This window comes from Brachyistius frenatus, unplaced genomic scaffold, assembly GCF_029030835.1.
Source record: "Brachyistius frenatus isolate BFR_SWC_R1_liver_20210118 unplaced genomic scaffold, ASM2903083v1 Contig_37, whole genome shotgun sequence".
NCBI lineage: Eukaryota > Metazoa > Chordata > Actinopteri > Embiotocidae > Brachyistius > Brachyistius frenatus.
The window spans coordinates 1,413,323-1,434,740 of NW_027210636.1; the positions used below are offsets into that span (position 1 = coordinate 1,413,323).

Genomic DNA, 21,418 nt, shown 5'->3' on the forward strand with positions numbered 1-21,418 from the left:
GTTAATTTAGTGAGCGGAGGTTGCTCTTTGGAGAGCTGTACTTCACACTCAGCAGGACGTTTTTCTGCTTTCTTTCGAGTGCCGCTGAGTGATAGACGCACTCGGAGACAAGTGCTGGTGTCAAGTAATGAGTTAAAAGACCTTTTTTTTTGTTTTTTTGTGTGAAATTGCACTGTCAACGCAGTAACAAATGACTTGACTAATTATAAAACTTGACTGTTGATATGACCGTGTTTCACCAGCAGGGTGAGCTGCCATTGCACCGCTTCTCAGCACTAAAGGAATAAGGTAGCACCAATCAGCAGTTTCGGTTGATGTTGGTTTATTATCAATAATAGTGAAGATATAATCACCCACCCATCACCCACTGTGATGTCACCTCCAGTCTGGCATTTTGGCCTTTGCCGTCTTGTTTTTTTTAGAGCCAGACGTGACCATATTTGGACGAGCTGGGGGCGGAGCGAGGGGTGGATCTTACTGAAAACCTGAGGACACTATGCCCCGCCCACCATACTATTTAGTATGCCAGAAAAAGATTTAGTACATCCCAATACGTACCATGTTAAACATAGTATGACCAAAGTACCAGGACGTCAGGCTACATCCTGGCCAGCATGCTAAAAGAGCTGGTCTGACCCACAATCATTTGCACAGCGGACGATACGAAGAAGAGGCATTAAAAGGAAGCATTCTCGATCCAAATCGCGCCCTTTTTCTTTCTTTGCGGATCGCGGCGGATGTGACCTTTTTACTTTTTTTTTTACTAAAAGTAAAAAGAAATATTACGCGATGTGGAACGCAGGGTTGACATACCTCAAACATGCCTCTCTTTCAGGCCTAATATCTAATTAATGATGCAATTATCTTCTGAAAAACCACCACAACACTGATCAGAAGGAGTTAATTCAGCTAAAGAGACCGTAATGACTTGTAATTTTGTTATTTTTCATCAGAGAAGTGGACGCATTTCTTCCTATTACAGCCAGAGGTTTTCTTGGTGCCAGCCCTGAGTGGCCCTAAGTGGTATTGGCTTCACTTTTCAGAGCCGGAGGAACTACGTCTATTTTTCTGTACCAGTCCATGTATAAAACTGAATTTCCTCTTCTTTTCCAACCCGAAACTCTCCTGCAGCGACTAACAAGCTGCCGAACAGTGACAGGAAAACGAAACCGAAGTGCTACCAATGAAAGCAGAAGTCCAACCTCAAGCGGCCCATTAAAAACCTGTTTCAGGTTACCCGCTTGCCAAAACTCGTCGGACCTTACAAATAAATTTGTGTAGATGCCCGCTACTCGGGAACGTATTCAGAATGAAATAAATACATAACTACTTTAAAAACGCTGACATGCCCACCGGGCAGTATAAACAATGCGCACTAACGGATAAAACCAAAATCCCCTTCGGTCTGCAGCGTGATGACTCATTATTGAGACATTCGAGGGGAAATAAACAAACCCTTCGTTCGTTTTCATTATCTGTTTATTCCACATTGTAGGGTCACGACAACTCGCATCTCCGACTGAGAGGAGAACGCAAAAAACTTAACAATGAAAGAAGTAGCGTTGAACTCTTCCCTCGAGCTGCGGGAGGGAAAAAAAAATGTTGTCTGTAAGATAAGGGTTGTTTTTGTTCCCGGGCTGCTGATGCTGCTGATGCTGCTGCTTCATAACAGAATTTAGGGTGATTAATCATTCATTTCCAGCATCTGTGCGCCCCATCGCTAAAACAGGCAGCGGGTCCAACGCTTGGCACAAGCAGATAGAGCTCTCTCGGAGGCGCTTGATTTTTGTTGTTTTGTCCTGTAGAATCTGAAACGGGAAACAAGGCTGCTCTTGACTGATTACGAGACCAGAGGAAGCAGAGTGGTGTCGCTGATTTATTTATACTTCTCTACCTCGCCGTTTGTCTGCGGACACTTCAGCCCCTGACGTGTTTTGCACCCTTGACCCGTCAGCGTAGAACCGGCGGCGGCCTCGGGACCGCGGGATACCCAGAGAGCAGAAGGGGCAGCAGCTTTCCCCGATATAAGTCAAGGTCGTGTCGAGTTGTGGAAAGGTGACGCTCTAATGCTGAGGATGAAAACAAATCTGCAACTTGGAGGTCATCCTGCCGTGATGGATAATAAATAGACAGCGAATCGCACAAAACCGACACACGACAGAATAAAAGTATGCACACAATATCTTAAATATTAAAGCCTGAACCACAGACAAGGCTGAGCAAATTTGAGCTTATGACACGGCATATCGTACTTGAGTATTGGCAAATGACAAAATAGCAGTACCGGAGGGGTAATGACATGCTACAGTAAACGTTATTGAATAGTTTTTTACCATATGAGATATAAAGCTAACCGCTAACTTTTTCCGATTTCCATTCGGTGTTTGGGATTTTGTGTTTTGGCTAAAAAAAAAAAACCTGCAGAGGGAAGATGCTGAGTTGGCAATAATGTTACGTGGGTGTCTGTCTACCGTAGACTGTATATACAAATGGAGAAAGTCTCCGTTTTTGAAAAGTGGAGTTATTGTGGAAAAAAAAAAAAAAAAAAGCCTTAAACTGCAATACCACTGAGGGCCACTAGGGGCTGGCTCCGTTTTTATGACAAAATTAGTATGTCCCAACTGTAAGCAACAGTATCAAATGGCAACTGAGAGCGACGCCATACGTCGGTTTGTAAACGGCCGTCAGGAAGCCTCGAGTTCAGATTTTAGCCGGCGCCATCTTGCTAGTTCGGAGCGGTTTGGAGCAGGAAGTGACCATATTTGGAAGAGCTGGGGGGGGGGAGGAGCGAGCGGTGGATTTGACTCGATCTGATGAGGCCTGTCAATCAAACAGACATGCCCCCCCCCCCAAAAAAAAACCCATATCTTTTTCTTTAGGCTTATTTTTGTAATGAATGAGGGATTATTTTCAGACGGACCTCCAGAAAACTAATAGGAAGGAGCGACTTTAGCCAACAACACCGAGATAACTAGAAACGAAAAATTGTTTTGCTTACCAACTAAAAGTAAGGTCTGAACCATATAAATGCACGTCTCAAAATCACCGGCTACTTACAAGGAAATAAAATGTTTTGTAATTAATAAAAGTATCTCCCAAACCCCACAACAACAACAACAACTGAGTGCATCATAAGTGCATGAAATGTCATTTAAAAGCAATTCAAAACCAATTGAATATTTCCTTTCACGACCAAAAAATGAATAAATAATCCTTTCGTATCATATTTCCGCTAGAATACTCAGTAAAATGTCAAATCAAATCAAAAGAGAAATATATATATATATATATATATATGCGACTGTAAAACGAGGCAGTAGCATTTACAGCAGAAAGGGAGTTAAAATGCTTCCGTTTCACTCTTTCTCCTCCCGACTTGAAGGCCGTTCATACTTTTCATATTTATTATTTACCGTACCTGTAGCTCCGGGCCAAAACAACGTGTCGGAAGTGGCGCCGACTTGCATCATCATTTATTCACTCGTGGGGGAAACGTACAGGAGCTTATAACATTTAACATATTTAAACGGCACCGAGCGACAACACAAGATTTTACTTATGTACTTAAACGTACAAAACCTGTTGGTGTTTCCACGAAGTCGCCTTAAGAATTTAGATCCGCAGGGATCCGAAAATCCCTCCGACATGTTCTTGCGGAGCGGTCAGTGTTTTTTTTTTTTGTTGTTTTGTTTTCCTGACAGCTACGCGAACAACAAAATATTAGAAATTTAAGCTTTAAAAGCTTAAAAGAATTTGCTTTTTACGTTCGCAACCTCGGTGCTCATCTGTCCCCGCTGTCATAATGAAGAGGTGCCCGAGTAAATGAGGATGAGTTAAGCCTCCGCTGCTTCTAAATATGAAATGTGAGCCCCTAATGGAAGCCGGGCTGAATTAGTAATAGAAAGCAGAGATGGCTTAGCGGTGGAAATGAAATGAAAAAAAAAAAAAGCTTTTTGCAGCCACTTCTCTCTCTTTTTTTTTTTTTTTTTTTTCCTTCTCTCCAAACACACGGTCTCACAAGTTCACATGCATATTTTAATGAATTTTTAGGAAAAAAACAACAAACTCCGTCAGCGTAATCTGTCTCACTGTTATGCATTTACAAATATGATATTTACTTGGGGTTTTTATAGTGGGATGTCCGTGAATTAAATGTTTTTTTCTGACTCATTGCTTACAAAAGCTGCTCAGCTCCTGTCACTAACTCGAATGCTCGAGCTAATGAAATATTGATTAACAGCAACGCAAGTATGACATGAGATTATTGTTGTTTACTGGCTCTATTACGCCGCGGTCGGTTTGTCGGAGGTCCCAACAGACCGACAAAGTGAGGCTGCGTGACAGTGGCAAGAGAAATCAGATGGCCTTCATCACGTGTAAAGACCATTGACTGGTTGGTGAACGTAGCTTCTGGGGGTCTAAAAAATTAGGCCAATGCGGAAGTGCCTTAAGCTGCGATACCACAGAGGGCCACTAGAGGTCGGCTCCAAAAAGCCTCCGGCTCCATAGACCCACATTTAACTTCTCTCATGAAATTCTCAGTCACTAAAATGTCTCCACGGGTTATCTCGGTGTTGTAAGTTAAAGTCGCTCGTTCTTATTACGAGGGCCCGTGGGCGGGACCTAGTATTGTCGGGTTTCCAATCAGATCAGTCAAATCTCCCTCCCCACCGCTCGCTCCTCCCTCAGGTCGTCCAAATACGGTCACTTCCTGCTCCAAACCGCTCCGAACTGGCAAAGATGGCGTCATCCAAAATTCCAAACTCGAGGCTTCGTAAACAAACGGCTGACGTCGCCGCTCGGTGAAGACTGAATCTTTTTCAGCACAGTGAAATGAGGTCCAGTGTGGTTCAGGCTCAGGAGTTGAAATAAAAGAACAGACCTTGTCTTGACTTCCCGGGTGTCTTAAAAAGGTGTTTCCTTGCAATTTTAGGCTTTTTGTTTTTCCTTTTTCCCTTTTTGAACTCAAAGCGTTTGCGTGTCCGGGTTAGTAACCATGTCTGCGTTTTTTCTCCTTTTTTAAAAAAAAATTTAAATGTTTTTTTCCCCCTCTTTCCTCCAGATGAAGTCAACAGAAGTGGACCAGGGGCTTTTCACAGACAGCTACTGCAAAGTGTGCAGCGCTCAGCTCATCTCCGAGTCCCAGAGGGTCGCCCATTATGAGGTGAAGACGCCCCACACACCCTCACCCCCTGTCCCCCACCCCCACCCCCACCCTCCCTCCCTCCCCTGCACGTTACCCTCACACGACTCCCGCTACACTACTCTGGTTTGGTTGGAGCTAATGAAGGCTCGGGGGGCAGGGTGGGGAGAGGGGGTCACGCCGTTTTGGCTCGGCCTCCAGAGACACTCGGCTGATTTATACACCTGAGCCCTGCGGCACACACACACACACACACACACACACACACACACACACACACACACACACACACACACACACACACACACACACACACACACACACACACACACACAGTCAGTAAACACACAACACACCCGAGTTTTATATTTTGTCATTTAGCCTCGGCTCAGAGGAACTCTGGAAATGACAGAATAATTGCAGGAGAAACGGATCTTCATAAAACTGCCAAACGCAAGGGACTTTAATCAGTGGGCCTCAGATGGTTCCTCCTTCGGTGACAGATAGACTTGAACATTTATTCAAATGAAAGTCTTCGAGGTGATTACGTTAAGAGGTATCAGTTCTCTCAGCAGGATTCTGGATTATATGGAAGCTCCTTAAAAAAAAAACAAAAAAAAACAGAGCACTTTTTCCGAACAAATCCAAGTTCTGTAATTATTTGATATAAATTGACATTTCTTCTTGGCAGCCTACCTGCCCACCCGACCCCTTTTCCACATGCAACGGTAAATTTCACCGTAGCGACCCCCAGCGGCCGTCAGCTGAAGGACGGCGTGAGCGAAGCTGCCGGTCGGTTTCCTTTCGTCGCGCCTCGAGCCTCGTCAGGTGGTGGACCTCCCTCGACTCTCCCGTCCTTCCCTCCCTCGACTCTCCCGTCCTTCCCTCCCTCTGTCTCTCCCGTCCTTCCCTCCCTCGACTCTCCCGTCCTTCCCTCCCTCTGTCTCTCCCGTCCTTCCCTCCCTCTGTCTCTCACGTCCTTCCCTCCCTCGACTCTGACGTCCTTCCCTCCCTCTGTCTCTCCCGTCCTTCCCTCCCTCTGTCTCTCTGTCCTCCTCCCTCCCTCTGTCTCTCGACTCTCCCGTCCTTCCCTCCCTCGTCTCTCCCGTCCTTCCCTCCCTCTGTCTCTCACGTCCTTCCCTCCCTCGTCTCTCCCGTCCTTCCCTCCCTCTGTCTCTCCCGTCCTTCCCTCCCCCGACTCTCCCGTCCTTCCCTCCCTCGTGTCTCCCGTCCTTCCCTCCCTCTGTCTCTGCAGATGCTGGATCGTCCGCGGTGACAGAAAGCGAAGGGCCTCGTACGAACACGACGGTCCGCTCGGTGCAAGCAAAGGTCGCCTGCTTCTCGCTCCGAGAGACTTCGGTTTAGCGTCTTAAAAAAAGAAAAAAATAATTCTCTTTCTGTTCGGGCGGCTGCCGAGGTGAAATCTCCTCAAAGAGGAGTAAATATTTATTCATTCGCTTTGACAGTGTCACTTTGTCCTACGTTTTTTTCCTTCGCTTTGTCTTTTCGACTCAACTTTTTCTTCGGCAAACTCTTTAACGAGTCAAACCGTTGTTTCCTGCAGGGCGCCGTGAGAGCTATTTAAAGTAGACTTTAACTGTCCGCGGGTAACGGGAGAGAACTGCTTTGTTGTTCGGGGGCGTCGCAGGAGACAGGAAGTAGATGCAACCAAACCGAATCAAATATTTATTTTGTTATTGTGCGGTGAGCGCTGAACACGGCACTCGGCCTGTCGTTTGCCAGCTTGGAGACGGGGGCTTATTTGTGGAATCTCTTTTTTAGCACGGTCAGGGTCTAATGCATGGTGACATGTTTGGGGCACGGCGACGACAGGAAGAACAAAAAGAAAAAAAAAACAACATATGGGAATAAAGGACCTGGAAATTTAACTTGCAGATGGATACGGTGGTTTTGCATTTCAGAAGATGAGTCGCCTCTGTTTTGTTTTCATACATAATTATTCCTGTCGTGCCGTGTTTGAAGATTTACTCTTTTAAAGTGGTGATAACAAAATCAAACCTGCTTTGTTGAGCTTTGAAGCTTTCAAATGAATTGAGTCTTTGAACAAAATACCTTATTTTTTTTTTCTCTTTTTTCGGTGACTTGCGAAAAGCCATTACTGGTTCGAATCTGAAAAGTCATAATGGAAAGAGAAGAGATTGTTCCCGACTTGCACGCTCGTCCGTTAATAGCTTAACTTTGGGCTTTTATTGCGTTTTAAATTAGCGAGACTTTCAGTGACAGAAAAAAACCCGCATGAGCGAGGTCCGTATTTTCCTCCCAAGACGATGGTTCGGGGGAGGGGGGGGGGGGGGGGGGGGCACACTGCTCTGTGCTTTGTTGCCTTGTCTGAAAACTCTTTTTTTTTTTTTTTTTTTTTAAGGAACTGCATGCAACAACATTTTTTTTCAGCCAGCGTGTGCAGAGGTGTATATCCTGATTTCAGCCATCCAGGTTATACGCCGTCTCGATCCGGGGGGTTGGGGAGATAATATTTTCCTCCCTCTGGTGGATTCTGGAGTGGAAGCCGGGGTTCACGGCTTCTTGTGTGCAGCAACAGCAGCGTGTGTCTGTAAAGCTTCCGAGTAGAAGTGTATTGGTTGCGGTGGGAGGAGAGTGCAGACTACGGGTTGGCTGCCTGATCCAGCTTGAAGGCCGTGCTGCTTTTGTACAGCTCCAGTCTCCAAAAATGAATCAAAGAGGAGAAGCTGCTGCAGGCAAGAGCTACTCCATCCCATCCATACCCATTTGGAAACAGGTTTTATATTAGAGGCAGGCGATATGGCCCTGAAAATAATATAACAACATTTCCTATACAAAAATAGTGTTCATTATTTTTTGTAAATTTATTTCAAGAACGTAGATTTCCAACAAAAAAATCTTTTAGCATGAACAGTTTACCTTCCAAAGATTCAGTAAAAACGAACATGCTATGATGTTTTTTCGGGGGTAGGGATCCGTTTGTAATCAAACAACATCCTCACCACTGAAGTCTTTCTGCTTTCAGACCATAAACTTGTGTATAAAAGTGGACGTAGCTTCCGGGTCTGAAAAATGAGGCCAAATGCGAAAATGCCTTAAACTGCAATACCACCGAGGGACACTAGGGGTGGGGGTGGGGGGGCTTCCAAAAAACTCTGGCTCCATAGACTCCCATTCAACTTCTCTCATAAAATATAAAGCCAATACATATTTTCCACAAGTTCTTATGGTGTCTTTAGCTAAAGTCGCTCCTTCTTAACAGTTTCCTGGCGGTCCTTCTGAAAACAATCCTTCCATTGATTAGATATTAGGCCTCAAAAAGGCCTTTTTTGGGGGGGGGGAAGGGCGGGGGGCGTTTGTTTGACCGACCTGTGGTGAAGGCAGGTTTCCGCTATAATTGGGCCAGATGTAAAGTGTCCTGAGATTTCCAATTAATCGAGTCAGATCCCCCCCAGCTCGTCCAAATATGGTCACTTCCGGCTCCGAACTAGCAAGATGCCGCCGGCCAAATACCGAACTCGAGGCTTCATATTCGGTGACGTCGCTGCTGTTTGCCGCTTGGTAAAAACATGCAACAGAGAGGAGATCTCAAAACCGGAAATGAAAACTTCACACAACACAAACGTATGTGCAAATAAAGTCGAGTTTTAAGGCCCACGCAAACGATTTTAAGTTAAAAAAAAATAAGCTTTATTCCCATGAATATTAAAGCTGGATTATTGCTAATCCAAAATCCGAAATCTCGTAACGGACGGGTGAGGTCACCGTTGGTCGCTGCTCGTTGTTGTAGCGTACGACATACCGTGACGACATTATGTTAACGTCAGGAAATTTGCCATTATAATGACGTGAGTTTTAACCAATGCTGTACGCGGTAAAACGAAGCGCTGAAAAACAGTATTGAATCGTTCTTCACCGCCCTTCCCGTGAAGCACTTTGACGCCCCGGCCGTCCGGCCTCCCACTAAATGTGCCGATCTTTGATCTCGCCGGCGTCCCCTCCGAGTGTTCGGCGCGCCGATTTGAATCGAGCTTTAAACTCCCGGAGTTGAAGCGGTCTTTCGGGTGACAGTAAAAGACTGGAAACGTAATTGATCTTTAAACCTACTTCTCAAACACATCAAAGACGCCGGCAGCTTCTCTGCACGGCGGATCAGAGCGGGCCGCTGCTTTTTTCAGTTCAAAGGCCCGCGTGGCCTCCTGTTAATTTATGCGTCTGTCTCTTTGCATGCGTCCCGGTGCGGGTGCAGCCTCGCTCGCTCGCTCGCTCTCTCTCCCTGACGGGCTGCTGCGAGCGCTTGCAGGAGAGATTTTCCTTTTTAAACTACCGCCTGTTACTTCACAGGAGAAAACGAGACTGGGGGAGTGACCCGCGTGTACTCATTAACCGAGGTGTGGGAGTAGTACGTGCTGCGCTGCCGGCATACTAATATGCAGGAACTGTTTTTCAGACGGATGCGTCGCAGTTCCCGTGATTTGCTGAGTGCGCAAACGCACGTTTCCCTTTATTCTCTTGCTGTCATCTGCGGCTTGAAATGCGCCGCATTCAAAAGCTGTCTCCTTCTGTTAAATGTGCTGATGAATACGCAGCCTCTGATTTGAGATTTGTCTTTTTGTTTTGAGTCCGACGTCGAAGCGCCTTAAACTGCAGCACCGCAGAAGGCCGCGGGGCTCCGTAGACTCCCAGTCAAAGTTCATTCATTAAATACAAAGTCAGTCGTTTTTGTTACCTGAAGTCGCTCCTTCTTATTGTTTTTTTTTTGGCGGTCCATCTTAAAATAATCCGGTTATTAATTCGAAAATAGGGCTATAAAAAAAAAGCCGTGTTTTTGGGGTGGGTGTCTGTTTGATTGACAGGCCTGTGGTGCGGTCAGGCTACCGTTGGGCGGGACGTAGTTGTCTTGAGTTTCCAATCGGATCGAGTCGGATCTTTTTTGAATCCTGTGTATCGTAGCCAAATCGGCTGTTCATTTTTTTTTTTTTTTTAACTTTTTTTTGCGTGACTGAAGCAAAACTGGCAAAATCACAATTTAAAATCTCATTTAAAGACTTGCATTTAAAGACGGCTTTTAAAACTGTCTTACTGTCTAGGTGAAGATAAATCTGCTTGAAGATTAAGTAAACGTCATTTCTAAAAATGAAATCAATTTAAACCCAATTAATATCCATTTTCAGCAGCGTGCACCTTACTGTAAGACTCCTTCAGCACGGTGTCATCCATCTCCGGTTCAGTCTGAATCAGAACAAATATCTGTCAGCTGGTATTTCTCAGCACTGGAAGGTCTTTTTGTTTTTTCTTCTTCCTTCCTACTAATACAAAAGCTGCAGCATGTTTGAATATTTTTTTGTACCAAGCTCACATTTTCAACATTTTCGGTGCACTGAAATGCGGTTCTTCCTCGCAGTAACGGAGCGCCATCATTTCGCTGAGGGGACTCGACAATAACGGCGGCGCCCGGCGTCCGGCTGCTGACTCGTGCTCTTTGTCCACTTCTCGTCTCCACTAATTGGTATTTCGTTAGCGCCGCCGACCGTTCGGCGCTCGTCTCGGCTGGTCGGCGGGGTTCGGCGGATATATACGTACGGCGTGTGACCTCAGAGGACGTCTAACGTCATGACTCTCGCTGCGGCCTTCGCGCCTTTGTGTGCTAACTGGAGCTAAATATTGCTCTGTGATAAAATTGAAATATTGTGAAATTTTTGGATTGTTAACCAAACTAAATTTGATGCATTTTAAAAAAAAAATGTTTTTCAAGTTGATTTGTGCTTGGCACCAAAATTAGAATGAAATACTTTGATGAACACTTCGGCTCTTTTTTAGCACTGTCCCCTGGTGGTTCGTTTTCTTCTTCTATTGTTACATGGGCGACGATAATCTGCCTCGACTTCCTGCAATTGGTCCGAAAGTTCCGACCCCCCCCTCAAAAAAAAAATGTGAATCCTCTTCAGAAGCTTGAACTTAAATACAGAGATTGGCTAAATATCCGTTATAAAGGTCACACGGTGTCATGCATAATGTAGCGTGAAGCGTGCCGGCGGGGCGGGGCGGCGTTGTGGACCCACTGGTGGCACGAAGTGTCTCATGTTTAAAAGAAAAATGGTCATTGCAAAGGAAGCGTATAAAACACAAACGAGACCAAGGGGTGAAGTGAACGTGTGCCCTCGTTGTACGTCGAGCGAGCCACATTTCACGCTTTTCATCTTTTAAGAGAGGGTCGCGAACCCACCCTGGAGACTGGCAGACACGCATTTGATCCTTCGGCGCGCCGCACGGCGAAGTTTAACGCGCCGCAGAAGCTTTTGAAGAAAGACGTAATCTCATTGGTGGAGCTGAACGCGGGTGGGCGGCGCAACGGATGCAGCTCGTTGGAGTGTGAGGCGGTTAAAAGGGCAAATTTAAATGGCAAAGAAGAGCTATGGTAAAAGTAAAAATAGAAATGGCGATGGTGATTTATTTGTAACATATATTCAATTATGAGCGTGACATTCGTGATGTTGGAAGGTCAGAGAGGGTGTTTAACTGGCGTGGGACGTTTGGGTAACTCCAGCGTAGCTGTTAGCAAGAACGACTGACTCTGAAACTTTATTTCTCCTTATTTTGTTTCAGAACTTTTTAATTCTTATGTTTTCAAACTTTGTTGTACAGTGAACCCTCGTTTATCGCGGGGGTTACGTTCCAAATAGAGACCGCGATAGGTGAAATCCGTGAAGTAGGAACCTTTATTTTTTTTACAATTATTATACAATGAAATACTCCATAATACATTGAAACCAAAGAACAAAACCTTTTTACAAGCCCAAGCATTTGTTTAACAAATAAAAGTACTGTATAAATGTGTTTTTTTTAACAAATAACTACTGTACTGTAAAATAATAATTTTAATCATCAATACGAACTGAAGGCTTCAAATTGCTGAGATCGGCACCGCCCCACTGCGACCCGAGTCACTGGATTAGAACGGGAGGAAATGAAAAATGATTATGAAAACAAATACAAAGTACAAAGTACAGTCGGACAAATAGTGACTCGTGTATTTCACGGCTCTTCTGACTGAGCCGCTGCATCCTGACTCCGCTCTGCAGCGGTTCTTTCTTCTAAAGCCCGCGGTGCAGGTGTGGTTTTTCAAGAGAAGAACATAGTTATCGGTAGTTGTTGTCGCTCTTTTTTCTTCTGGGCAAAAAGATTCTTATAAACCGACATGCCACCATCGATTATTTTTAATTTGGCAAGCTGTTTTACGTACGTGTACATATTAAACCGCAACGTTATTGACAAACAGGTAGAGAAGAAGCGGAGAGACTGTTTAGCCAATCAGAATGCAGAACACAATGCACGATGCAAATCCGTGAAGTAGCGAGACCGCGAAAAGTGAACCGCGTTATAGCGAGGGGTCACTGTACTTCATTTCTGTCGGATGAAATTCGATAAGAGTTGTCGATGAGACGTTTTCTAAAAGAGGTTCGGTAACATTGGTGTCGCTGACTTGTTGTCATAGGGTTGTTTTATTTTGTAATTTACCGTTTTGATCAGGCAGAAGTAAAAGTGTAATATTTCGCTGAATTTTCTTTCCAGATGTCAGAGAGACTTTATGTATTTCAAAATTCTCTCCGCGTGTCATTTAGGCCTCACAGTTGTCGATTTCCAAAAGCACGTGTCTGAATATTCACATGCAGACTTACATATTGGTAAGAATGTTGATACCAGATATTTGGTAGTTGGTTACCAGTACCGCTGGAATCCCACCATTGTCTTCACCAAAATGATTTATTCAAATGAAATAACTCTTATATTTAAAAATAATACTGATGACATTTGTTTTTGACGGACCGACGGGCGGTGGCCTTAATGTTGTATCAGTCAGCTCATGAGCCTGAGCAACGTTAGCCTTTGTGGACGTTGTGTGTAGTAGAGCTTTTCTACAGATGTCAAATAATGACCATTTTCATTATTGACGAGCTGTTCCTTTTTTTTCTCAATTCATTGATTTGTTTGGTCTTTGAAATGTCGGACACCGTTTTAATTCTGGATTTTGGTACTTTGCGAAACTATTCTTCGCAAAACTGGCGACAGTATTACAGAAAACAAGCCCTATTTTTCGGGAATTTTGGCAGCAAGTACAGAACTTTTAGTTCTTGTAATATTCCTACTCATCTCATGAAATCGATCTTTATGCTGAGAAAAGGATGCCCGACATTTTAGCTACCATCAGATGCCGAAAAAGAACTCGGGTCTTTAAATGCATTTTCAAACATCGCAAAAGGTGTCAACGAATGGCTGCACCAAATTTCATGTTAATCCATCCCATAGTTAGACCAACCAACAGACAAAACAATTGAAACGACAAACCGCTAAAAAGCCTGGTGGAGAATCTAGATGTCTTGACAACAACCAACCAATAATTAAACTGGACCAAATGTGTTATGTGCTAATGAAGGCAGAACAGAAATATCCTCACGTTTTAAACGGACATCCAGCAAGTGGTTATCTGCCTCTTGGGTCCGTTTTTTAAATTTTTTTCCCCCCAAACACGTCCATCTTTTTATTTATTTATTCCAAGGTGACCTCAGAAGGCCTTCAAGTCCACATTCTTTAATAAACCCTGAGCGGTTCCACTTACACGGCCTCATCACCAAGCCGGCAGCACGCGGGTGTACGGGGGAGCGTGTCGGCTATTGACGAGCTAATCTGCATTTTCCATGCCCGCTCAGTTTGACCTTTACAAAATATTGATTTTCGAGGGAGAGGATTAGTGAAGTGCAGTGGCTCAGCGCGAGTACGAGGTAGTTGCTCTCCGGTTCAGATTTATTTTGCTTGCAAACGATCGGAAAGGAAAGGGAAGGATCTGTTTTAAAATGAAAGGCAAACCATTACGATTGCGACGGCGGCCTCGCGGACTGGCGCTTCCCGTTCCCGATCCCGGCCGCAGTCCGTCACGAGTTCGCCGTGTTTGTCAGACAAAGAAAGAAACTAATTTCCATGATCCCTTCTTAATTACCCCCCATGCATCATTAGCCGAGTCAGGTCTCCTTGTAGAGGCGGGAGGTCGGCGGGAGAGTTTATAGATGCTTCTTGTCTGCGTCTGGAAGAGCGATGTCCGCGCCCCCACCCAATCGGTCATCTGCTGTCATTTCCACCGGCTCGGGAGTTAATGGGATGGAAATATCAGCCGTTTTCTTGTGCTGACGGAAAGAAAAAAAAAAAAAGGAGATTAGCGAAATGAGACCGAATCATCGCGGCGCCTGATGATAATCGAAAAGGCAGAAAAGTGCTGTTTCCACATAATCAACGGTAAAGCTACTTTGTCTTCGTTATTCGTCTTTCTCATTAAATTGAAATGGGTGGGAGGGGGGAGGGAGGGGGTGGGGAGAGACGAGCTCGACCTCCCCCAGAATCCGTCCCGACGACAATACGCACAAGAAAAGGGAAGGCAATAAAAAAATGTTGGACCCGGAGCTTCCTGTGTAAGCAAAAAAAAAAAAAGCAAGAAAAAAAAACCCGAACCAACGCCGCCGAAATGCTCAGATCTTTTTATTTAGTTCGCTCTAAATGCAGCGGCGTTTACACACTTTAATTATGAGCCCGTCTCGGTGGGAAACAGCGGAGCAAAGGCGGGGTTATTAATAGAAATAGTCCTGAGAGATCGGTTGTTAGTACGCCTTTAAAAAAAAAAAAAAAAAAAAATGGGAGAGGGAGGAGGAAAGAGAGAGAGAGGTGAAACGGTCCTTTTTTTTTTTCTTTCTTTTTTTCTTTTTCGACTCTGGAAAGATGATTAAACGGGTTTGAAAACCAGCCGGGGATCTTTGGTGACAGGAGGGAGGCGATGAGCCCCGCCAAGCGCCTCAAATTAAGAGAGCGTCAGAATGCAGATTCCACTCAGATTGAATTATTTCACAGGTTTTTTTTGTTTTTTTTTCCCCGGCATGACTCCAGCTCATAATCCCAGGATTTTAATTTCAATACAACCCCCCCCCCCCCGACCTCTCCTCCTTCCCCTCTCCACATGTGCCTTCCAGCCCTACGAGGCACAAGTTCAAAACGGGACACGTTTCCAACACGCCTTTGGTGGCGTTGTGAAATCGTGTTTGGCCGTGATGGTTTCCGGGCGCCGCAAAAAATAAACAATAAACAATATGAAGTCCGCCATCTAGATTGGTTTTCACCTGACATACATGGCTGTAAGTCGGGTGTGGGTAAGGACGGCACGATAGGAATGTGCTAGCTGGTTCCAACTTCAGTGAAATTCCACCGTCCTCAATATCAACATTGATTTAAAAAAAAAAAATCATTAAAAAGATTAAAACATTATATTCTGACTACTAACTGGAGCCTGCAAAAAAAAAAAGCCAGTTTTCGTTATTGGTTGACAGTGAAAATTCTTTTTTTTTTTAATTGTTTTTTAACTACTTCCAGGAAATAAAGTACACATCTCTCAAACAGCACGGAACGAGAAAATTTGTAATCAATATTCAAACTTTTTTTTTTTTAATGGCTTTGATTGATTTTGGACATTTGCGATGGAGCTTTACGGTTGCCGTGTGTGTGAGAAGAAAGCAGTACCCGGTGTCATTGCAGCACTCGCACGCAGTTTTCATCAGTCCGACTTTCATGAGAAATCATCTTGAAATCCACTGATGGAACGAAGAACAAAAGCCCTCTGAGCTCTGGGGAATGGGAAAGAGATATAATATTAGGGGCTGTCAGAAAGAAAATCAGTGGAGTGAAAAGTCCTCGGGCTTAGCGGGGAAAGACACTGCGCTTGAGTCGCCCACAGAATCATAATAAATTTATGCTTTACATTTGTTTCTGACAGAACGATGTTTCCTTGAAACACCGGTTTTTTTTTTAAATTGTTCTTTTTTTTTTTTTGTTGAATAAACTGCAGCTTTCACGGCGTGTCAGACAGACCTGTGGATCACCCATACGTTGGCAGCGGGTTCGTCCCGTTTCTGTAGCTCTTCGAGTGACATCGTCACAGATGTGAAACTGCGAGTGAGGCGTCTAAAACGTTCGTATGGTGCGGGGTGGGGTTTTTTTTTTCTAGAAAGGCGGTGAAATGCTGCTGCGGAAATTCAACGAGCCGGCCCCCTCTGATCTCAGAGGGTTTTTGTTTTAGGTTTTTTTTTTTTTTTTTTAGTAGGAGTTGGAGAATTGACGCCGTGGCCTAGTTTGATGACAGCGTTCTGTCAGCAGTCTCGGGGTCGGCTGTACGCATTGTCTACTGATCTCTGCTCAGTAATCTGCCTGCTGCCTAGAGGGAATAAAAACAATCAGCTTCCAGTGTGTCGTCTCAGTCCGGAAAGGGTTAAAAATGTTTTTTTTAAAAAGGCAAAAAAAAAAAAAAAAAAAACAAGCATTGTAATCATCTGAGGTGTCAAATTAAAGTTAGAAAAGCAATGAGGTGTTATTTTGTTTTTTTGCTGCTGTTAATTCACATCAGACTGTCAACGGGGAAGAAATATCGTTCCTTCCTATCCTGAGAACAAATTGGACTCCTGCTGTGATTTACGCTCTTGATTTCAGTCGCTCGTGGCTGCAAGTGAGGTTTTGTTTGCAAGCAGTGGACAGATTTGGCAGGTATTAGCGTGACAAATGCCAGCGGACAGGCGGGAAATGATTTGAAATAAAGGGGGTTGTTGGGACAATATATTGGACCTGCAATCGGTGATACTGATGTAGGTTGTGCTGATGGATCGGTCTATTCCGAGTGGAGCCCAAGCAGGAGCATGGCTATTGCCTCCACCCGGCCGCTTCCATTAGTCCTCCACTGTTTTTCACTTCTGGTACACAGACCCCAAACAAGAGGGAGTTAGTCTTTGTCTTTTCGAAAAATCCTGCGTTTTTAAAAAACATTTTGAACTTCAATACGGCACAAATCCCGCAAGATTGTTTTCTTTATGTTTATTCCAGCACCAAAAAAGACAGAAGAGGAAAAATAAGATGAAAAAGCTTTTCAATTCTGAATTTTGAACTGTTACAGTTCATCAAACCCAGGGATGTTGCAGTTGCATCGTATTCGCGTTAGACCACCAATATAATGTCCAAGCAACAGTATGCGTCCTATACGAGTAGTGATTTACATCCCAGGATCAGTGCTCGGTGTTGCCATTGCTTTACTAATGCATGCTGACTTGTTCAGTGGTCATCCTTGAAAGAGATGGTGGAGATGTACGGTGTCAAATTAATTCTTCATGAAGCGCCTCACTGAGACCATCTGAGGGAGCTTCAGCGATTATCACACTCTGTTACGGTAAGAGCGGTGCTGCAGAGCCGGTAACTAAGCAACTCACTAATCCAGGTCTTATTTATCAGTTTTTACTTTAAATCTTTTCATGAATATGTACCAGATTTCACTGCAAACGATCTAATAAATGTTGAGATATTTCAAAAATGAAGTGTCACTCGAGTCTCTCGAAGTAATTCGAATATATCCTCTTGGGACCTTGAATATCTGTTGTGAATTTCATCTATTTAATTGTGGTTTTGTTTTTTAATGCTGAACCACAAATATCAATTTGCTGGTGGCACTAGAGGGAAAGTCCGTGGATCACCAAATTCATTGAAAATTCCTCCTCTGGGGACCATGAACCGGATTTCACTGCAGATTGCCCAATAAATGTTAAGCTATTTCAGTTAAGAACTACAGGTCATGTCAATCCCTGCAGTTGATTTTGAGAAATCTGACAGGAAAAGTGAAAACTCCTGCATGCTGGTGGAACATAAGTCAAACTCAGTGTCACTAAAGTCATTCAGATGTACCCTCTGAGGACCTTCAATATCTGCCTGGAATTTATTCTACATAATTATGTTGTTTTTCATTCTGAACCACAAATGTCAATGTGCTGGTGGTACTATCGAGGGGATGTCCGTGGATGACCAAATTCAGCGTGGTTCATCCTCTGGGGACTTTTAATGATTACAATTTTTATAGCAATCCATGTTGTATTTGTTGCGATATTTCAATCTGGATCAAAGTGATGGATCGACTGACCGTCACCTGGGTATTTTATGTTGCATGTCCGACGCGGTTTTGTTCTGTACTTTGCGAGGCTTGATACCTCGCAGGAACATTATGTCTTCCCGATGTTGGTGACTACCTGATTTGGTCAGTTTTCCCCCAATTTTGTTCTTCTCTTGTCCACATAATATAGATTACATCTAAAGTAACTTTGATTTCTTAGCATTTATTTAAAGGGGTTGACGAACCTGCAACAGAGGCCCTTCCTCATTTCAACCTTTAGTCTTGAAGTGCCCACTGGAGACCTTGCACTGTAAAGTTGGAAACAACCAACTAACAAGGGCTACTGATGCTTTTGTTAAGAAGTAAATGTGCCGCAGCAGTTGAAACCCCTCTTCGCATTCTGCTGCTTTGCTTTGACGAGCTTCAGCTGAAGCTTCTTTGCCGGAAGTGTCAAATCCTTGGAGGTCTTTTTGAGTAAACACACTGTAATCTCCCCATAAAACCCCCCTCACGAGCCGCCTGTTCTGATGGAGACGAGTGATGATTCATGAGAGGGTACCTATTTGAGTGGTCTGCAGTGTTTTCCCACGCGACGGAGAGTTTCGTTCCAGAGTAGAGGAACAACAGTCAGTAACAACGCAGAGCTCTGGGCTGACTGGTGAGCAAAGACCCACTCGGGCTAAATCACCCAGGGACGGTTAAATAAGACGCTCAGCTCGGGTCCGGAGTGTCTTTAAGCTTACCTGACCTCTGTCACAACTGCTTTTGTTTGACTCCCTATAATTAGATGGCTCACTGAGGCAGCCAGCACTCAGTAAACTGGTTTCTAGTGCAAGTCGCAAAAAAACACTCAAGGCAGTGTTTGGGTAAAAAAAAAAAAAGCATCAAAAATGAACAGGGAGGTAAAGAGGGACATCCGAGTTGCATAACACGCGTCAACACGAGGCGGTTAGAGTGCCGTGATGAGCGGAGACGGACTAATAATGGCGCCGCCTCGACCTCAAAGGCCAAAAGCACAGGCCGGTCTTCGGAGTTGGAAGGAAGTAGAAACGCCGTACTTGTTGGCAAAACAAGCAAAGTTATCGTGTCTTTTGGAGTTTTTAAAATCTTTTTTTTTTCCTCAGGACAAATACTGTGCCGAAAGTTTCGTGCACTTAGGATGTTAAGATTCTTATCAATTATTGAAGCGCCGTCGGGAAGGATCGGCGCCAAAATCCGTGCCGCAGGATGACGGCGAGCCCCCAAACTTTACAGCCGGAGTCGTAGAGAAGTATTTTCAGCCACTTGTTCAGGAGGAACAAGGAGTTCCTGCAGCAGATGGTCGGGTCCCCTCAGAGCCCCGATGAACATCATCACCGAGTCGGTCTGGAATTACACGGAGACAAGAAGACACAACAACTAAATTCGTAAGAAGAACTGGCGAGTTCTCCGAAACGCTTGGAACAACCAGCCCTGCCAAGTTTTTAAAAACATACAATATTCATAAACACTTACCATAATGTGGAAAAATGACAAAGTTCACTTTGATATTTCGTGACCATTTCCATCATGGTCCTCAGACATTTGGCAAATATGACTCTCGGCAACATCAAATTACCTCATTTTGCATACAGCCTATCAGCATATTTTAGTTTAGATTGACATGTCACTCAAAGAAAGTGATTGACACGCCGCTCTACTGTAGAAGACATTCAGCCTTGCCAGCGTTACTGAAGCGTCGGCATGACAACGTGCAGCCAAACTGCAGCGGTTCAGCTTCACAAAAGTTTTTTAAGTTGCAGAATAAAACAAATAGGATGTTTAAGCTCCGGCTCTAGAAAATGTTCTACTTGTTAATAAAAAAACAAGAAATCTAAATAGCAGAGCCATTTTGAAACAGTATGTGGTGTTTGTAAGTGCTCATAGTAAGTGTTTTGTTAGTGTTTGCAGTTTCGGTCCAGTTTTGTGTGGTTTTTCTTCTTCAGGGAAAGTCATTATTTTCATGACATATTATTTCCTGCTTCACATCCGTACAGTTGAGAATCGTCACGTCTTGAGAGCTGCCCGGTACATCCACAGCCTCCTTGCTGGCTACTCACATTTTTTTTTTCTGCCTTCTGCAGATTCAAAACTTGGCGTGTTTCTGCCTAAAGATGGATTTGAAAACTGACCACTGATGGAGAATGCTGCTAAATTGCGTTATAGCGGCTCCTCTATATGGGGACGTGCTTGTATGCGAGAGGCGGGAGGTTAAATGCACGCTTGACGTAATCAAGGCTGAAGAAAAATCCATACTGCATTACTGGTACATCAGGGGTGATCGTGGGCTCGGGCGTCCCCGTTTCCCCCGGGGCCAGTGAGGGGGCCAATGTAGGGTCGCAGGGAATGATAGTCCCAAACAATGTGGTTTTATTTCTAGTTGGACACAACAAAACTCACCCTTGTCATATTTAAAAACTGATCTTGAGGGGTATAAATAATATATTGAAGACGCAGTAATGAAGAAAAAAGTAGGTTTTCACACGCTTCCATTTAAACAGCCGCCACCAGGTGCTCAAAACCCCACACTGGTCATCAACTCTGGGTAATGACCTAAAGAATAAGATCGTGGAGCGGCTAGGGAGCCGTCCTCCCCGGGGGACAAACTGGAGGAAGTTGTGGGGAACGGGGACATCTGGGCTCCTCTGCTTTCCCTATTACAACCGAGATGAGTTTTTCATTTTGAAACGGCAGGAAGCCTCATTCGGCAGACAAATGGGAAACATTTGTTTATCGCTAAGTCGCTCACTCCGTGACCAACACGAAACATGAACAAACGTGAAATAGACACGCTTTTGGCTGTCTAGGCGTGAAAGTTACACGTTTGGAAGGCGCGTAAATTACTTCACAGACTGCCATGCGGGACCGTGAGGTTTGAATCCACGTTTTTGTTGAGTTTTTTTTTTTCTTTCTGTAACTCCAACCACGTGTTTTAGCTGTCAGTTTCATGTTCCTGTAAATCCCGCAGCTTTTCATTTTTTCAGGTTTCATTTTCGACCACTACGGGAAAATGTGGAACTTTCCCGCCCGAACGGGCCAAAAGCGTGGCTATATCACGTTTTGCTGTGGTACCGGGTTGCAGGTTGATTTTTTTTTTTTGCTGTTCAGACTTTCAAAAATCAATCTGGCAAAAAAACAAAACATATTTTGGCTGTCGGTCTGAAAAAGCCCTTAAACTTCATCCTCTGGGGATCAGGAATGTCTTTTACCAAATTTCAGGGCACTCCAGCCAACATGCGTTGAGACATTTCAACATGAAGCAAAGTGGTGAATCGACTAACGATACATTCCATGCTTCAGTGCTTAAATGCTGGTCT

General features: G+C 44.3%; 1 protein-coding gene across 1 annotated transcript in view; it reads left to right on the top strand.

Annotated features, from left to right (window-relative positions):
- The window catches only part of zmat4a (zinc finger, matrin-type 4a), a 104,147-nt gene that overhangs the window by 15,331 nt on the left and 67,398 nt on the right, over window positions 1–21,418 (top strand). The window contains exon 2 of the mRNA XM_069701537.1: window positions 5,063–5,164. Coding sequence (XP_069557638.1) covers window positions 5,063–5,164 — 102 coding nt within the window. The remainder of the gene's footprint in view (window positions 1–5,062; window positions 5,165–21,418) is intronic.